Source organism: Merops nubicus, unplaced genomic scaffold (assembly GCF_000691845.1).
Source record: "Merops nubicus isolate BGI_N331 unplaced genomic scaffold, ASM69184v1 scaffold49004, whole genome shotgun sequence".
NCBI classification, from domain to species: domain Eukaryota; kingdom Metazoa; phylum Chordata; class Aves; order Coraciiformes; family Meropidae; genus Merops; species Merops nubicus.
The window spans coordinates 1,479-5,495 of record NW_008604539.1 but is presented as its reverse complement, the minus strand read 5'-3'; the positions used below and the strand labels follow the sequence as shown (position 1 = coordinate 5,495).

At 61.6% G+C, this 4,017-nt stretch overlaps 1 protein-coding gene across 1 annotated transcript in view; it reads left to right on the top strand.

Annotated features, from left to right (window-relative positions):
* Nucleotides 1–1,254: 1,254 nt before the first annotated feature.
* DECR2 (2,4-dienoyl CoA reductase 2, peroxisomal) overlaps nt 1,255–4,017 on the top strand; it is a gene marked incomplete at its 5' end in the record, with an annotated part of 3,308 nt that continues 545 nt past the window's right edge. Inside the window, 5 exons of the mRNA XM_008939015.1 lie at nt 1,255–1,390; nt 1,841–1,965; nt 2,251–2,344; nt 2,568–2,672; nt 3,342–3,530. Coding sequence (XP_008937263.1) covers nt 1,255–1,390; nt 1,841–1,965; nt 2,251–2,344; nt 2,568–2,672; nt 3,342–3,530 — 649 coding nt within the window. The remainder of the gene's footprint in view (nt 1,391–1,840; nt 1,966–2,250; nt 2,345–2,567; nt 2,673–3,341; nt 3,531–4,017) is intronic.

Here is a 4,017-nt window from a genome sequence, read left to right as displayed (position 1 = left end):
ACCCGCGGGCAGGGATCCAGGGCGGGATGGGTGTGGGTTTAGGGGGGGCTGCACCCGCCCCACCTCAGGGTGGAGCTCACCGTGGGACCTGCTGCCTTCACCCGCCAGCTTTGGGGGTGTCTGCTCCACCTGGCACCTTGGTGAGACCCAAGGAAACGACCTGGGGGGAAGGTTTGTCAGGAGGGAGGTGGCAGAGCCCCAAGTCAGACTGAAATCTCAGCTCTGAGTAAGACAAGACCCCCCTTGTCCCAGGGTGCTGTGTGTTGAGGTGGATACGTTGAGCCCCAAAACTCCTGTTTGGAGGCAGAGGGGAGGATGCAGGTCTGGAAGGCAGTGACTGGAGAAGCTGGTGGCAGGCTGGGCACAGCAACCACCCACCCCTGTGCCTCTCACCTCAGAGCTGGCCTGGTCATGGATCCAGTGCCTTGGGGTGCAGGCTTTGGGGCAGCTGTGCCTGGAATACACTCAGGATCCAAGGCAGCGTGGGGGGGTGAGCTGCCAGGAGCCAGCTGCCCCCCTGGGGTGCTGGTGCAGTTCCACATTCCCTCCTGCTGCCAGGAAACCAGCTGCCATGCCCAGGAGCCTTTTAGCCCTCAGGGGCTGGAGCCTTCTGAGGACACAGGGACTCTTCACCCAGCTTTGCTTGTGCTTGTTGGGGCTCAAAGCTCCTCCCAGAAGGGCCCCACAAGCCCGAGCAGGAGCGTGGGGTGTCGTGCAGGGTTGTCCCCCCTGCTTAATGTTCTGGGACAGTCACATCCTCCCCCAGCCCCCGGGGCAGACCCTGAGCCCCAGAGCTGTGGGCAGAGACCCTGCCAGCCTCTGCTCTGCCATCGGCCTTTTCCCTACTGCTGAGTTTTAGATCTAAAGGTTAATTTTTATCTGGGCTCCTGCCAAAAACGCCTCGTTGGGGTCTGACCTTTGTACTTGCCCTGCAGGGATGTTGCTCAGGTTGTGTTGCTGAGGGGCCAGGGAGACAAACTGGGCTCAGGGAGTTGTGGCCTCGGGGACACAGCCTGGAGTTCAGCTGGGACAGGAGGTGGAGGAGCTTCCTCTGGCTGCCCCAGGGCTTGAGCTGCAGGGTGCTGCCAGGCTGGACCTGGCCAGGCTCAGGCAGGTCTCTGCCCTGCCCACAGCATTCTCCCTGTGCTCACAGGGACGGGGCTCCTGCCTGAGCTCTTAACGAGGTCTGGCTCTGACCTTTGCTGAAGGAGAGAGGCCTGGGAAGCATCTCGAGGCTCTTTTTTTCCTCTGCAGGCCTCCAAGAAGCTGATGGCAGCCACAGGGCAGCAGTGCCTGCCCCTGGCCCTGGATGTCAGGCAGCCCCAGACAGTGGCAGCAGCCGTGGATGAGGCGCTGGAGCAGTTCAAGAGGATTGACATCCTGGTTAACAGTGAGCTGCTGGAGTGGGCAGGGGGGGGTCTGGCACGGACCCCCCAGGAGGGAGGGTGTTTTCCTGAGCCAAGGGGGTTTTCCTGCACAAGGGTTGTGTTTCCTTAGTGCCCAGCTTGCACTGGTTTGGCCTGGGAGCAGCTGGGCAGCCCCTGGGAGTGCAGAGGGGCTGGGCTCCAGGGCAGCAGAGACCTGTTGGGGGTCTGTGGCCATCTGTGCTTGGCTGAGGGTGGGTCAGCCCTGCTCCTGCTGCACCAGCACCCTCCCACCCTCGGGCAGGTGCTGCTGGGCCTGAGCCACAAGCTGTTTATCCCCTTGTCAGGGCTGTTTCCATGAGCTCTCCAGCCTACCCAGACAGCATTGCCCACCAGCCCTCTCGCAGAGGGTTCTGAACCTGTCTGAGCCTCTCCTGGCCCCATCCTGACTGTGCCTCTGGCTGCTTCTTCCTCAGATGCTGCAGGAAACTTTCTGTGCCCAGCCAGCGCGTTGTCCTTCAATGCCTTCAAGACAGTGATAGACATTGACACCATGGGCACCTTCAACACCTCCAAGGTCCTCTTTGAGAAATATTTCCGGGTAAGTGAAGCCAGAGGACTCTTGGAAAAGCTCCTGGTAGGCAGGGGGTTAGTGTCAAACCTGTGACCTGCTGCTCCTTTTCCTACTCCTCGTGCCTTCCCTTGGCCTTTGCCTGTCCCACCTCTCCAGAAGAGCCCCTGCTGGCTGCCCCAGGGAGGGGGTGAGCAACCCAGAGGTGGCAGTGCCCACGGGGGATGGTCCCTCCTAGCCCAGCTCTCTTGTCCCACCACTCCCCTGCGTGTCCCCTGCTCCCAGCCTGACACCACATCTCCTTTCCCCCTGCAGGACCACGGCGGGGTCATCGTGAACATCACAGCAACCCTGAGCTACCGAGGGCAGGCCCTGCAGGTGCATGCTGGTGCTGCCAAGGCTGCCATAGGTACCTGGACTCTCCTCCCTGGGGCTCTGGGAGCTGGCTGGGGCTAGTAAAGAAGCTGGTTCTTCCCCAATATTGGGATGGGACGATGGCCTTGGGACAGGGGGATGTGCGGCCGCTACGTGCTGGTGTTTAGGATGAGGCTCTTCTCTCTCTCAGGGCTCTTTGCTCTGGGCCAGAGTGTCTGTGCTCTGCATTCCTCATTGCTGTTGTGACCCCCTCCCAGATGCCATGACCCGTCACCTTGCCGTGGAGTGGGGACCCAACAGGATCCGGGTGAACAGCCTGGCACCAGGCCCCATTACTGGCACCGAGGGCTACCAGCGCCTGGGTAAGGCAACCTGGGCCTCCTGCCTGCCTCTGGGGTGGCCTCCTGCTGTCCCTCTGCGAGGGGACTGGGACCACCAGTGCCAGGCAGCTCGTGAGGTGTGTGATGCCACCGTGGCTGCCCAGGCTCTGAGAGCCCTGTGCAAGTGTGGCCAGAGAAGGGCAATGAAGCTGCTGGGGAAGGGTCTAGAGCCCAAGTGTGGGGAGGAGCAGCTGAGGGAGCTGGGGGTGCTGAGCCTGGAGCAAAGGAGGCTCAGGGGAGACCTTCTGGCTCTGCACAGCTCCTGACAGGAGCCTGGAGCCAGGGGGGGGTCGGGCTCTGCTCCCAAGGAACAAGGGACAGGACAAGAGGAAACGGCCTCAAGTTGCCCCAGGGGAGGTTTCAGTTGTCCCTGAGGAACAATTTCTTGCCCTGGAGGGTTGCCCAGGGCTGTGCCAGGCTGCCCAGGGCAGTGGTGGAGTCCCCACCCCTGGAGGGGTTTCCAAGCTGTGGAGATGTGGTGTGAGGGACATGGGGCAGTGGGGACCTGGCAGGGCTGGGGGAGGGTTGGACTGGATGACATTAAACATCTCTTCCATCCCAAACCACTCCAGGATTCGATGCAAGCAGTGCTGCTGGGCTGCTGGGCAGGTGGTCCCATGCTCCCAGCTGACTTTCTCCTACCCCTTTTAGGTGGGCAGCTTGCCAAGGAAGCAAGCCTGCTGGAGATGATCCCCCTGCAGCGGGCAGGGAACAAGACAGAGATCGCCCACAGCACCCTGTACCTGGCCAGCCCCCTCTCCTCCTACGTGACGGGCACCACCCTGGTCGTGGATGGTGGCAGCTGGCTGACCTCTGCCAACAACTTCCCTGCCTTGCTGGGTATTGCTTCATCCCCTGCTAAGCTCTAGGTGACGTGCATTTCCCCCTCCGTGGGATTAGAGCAGGGCCTCAGGAACCCTTTTGCCCCATTTGGGGAATGGGCACGGCTGCCAGGGCAGTGGGGGCTCAGTCACCTCCTTCAGGAGCCTTGGTCACCTTGGGCCAGCACCAGGCTCTGGCCTCCTGCGTGGCATGGGCTGTGTTGGTGGAGAAGGGGCAGATGTTGGGTGTTGGGGTCTCTGGGTGAGGGCAGCCAGCCCAGGTCTCCACTGGCAGCACTTGTTCTGAAACATTCTGGGGGTTGGGAGGGACCTCTGGAGATCACCTCATCCCACCCCCCTGCTCCAGCAGCTCACCCACAGCAGGGTCCCCAGGGTCACACCCAGGTGGGTTTTGATGTCTCCAGAGAAGGAGGACTACCCTGAGAAGCAGGAGTATCTTGAGGACTGTTACATTCCAGGTGAACACAGTCTTTTCTCCTGGCCGA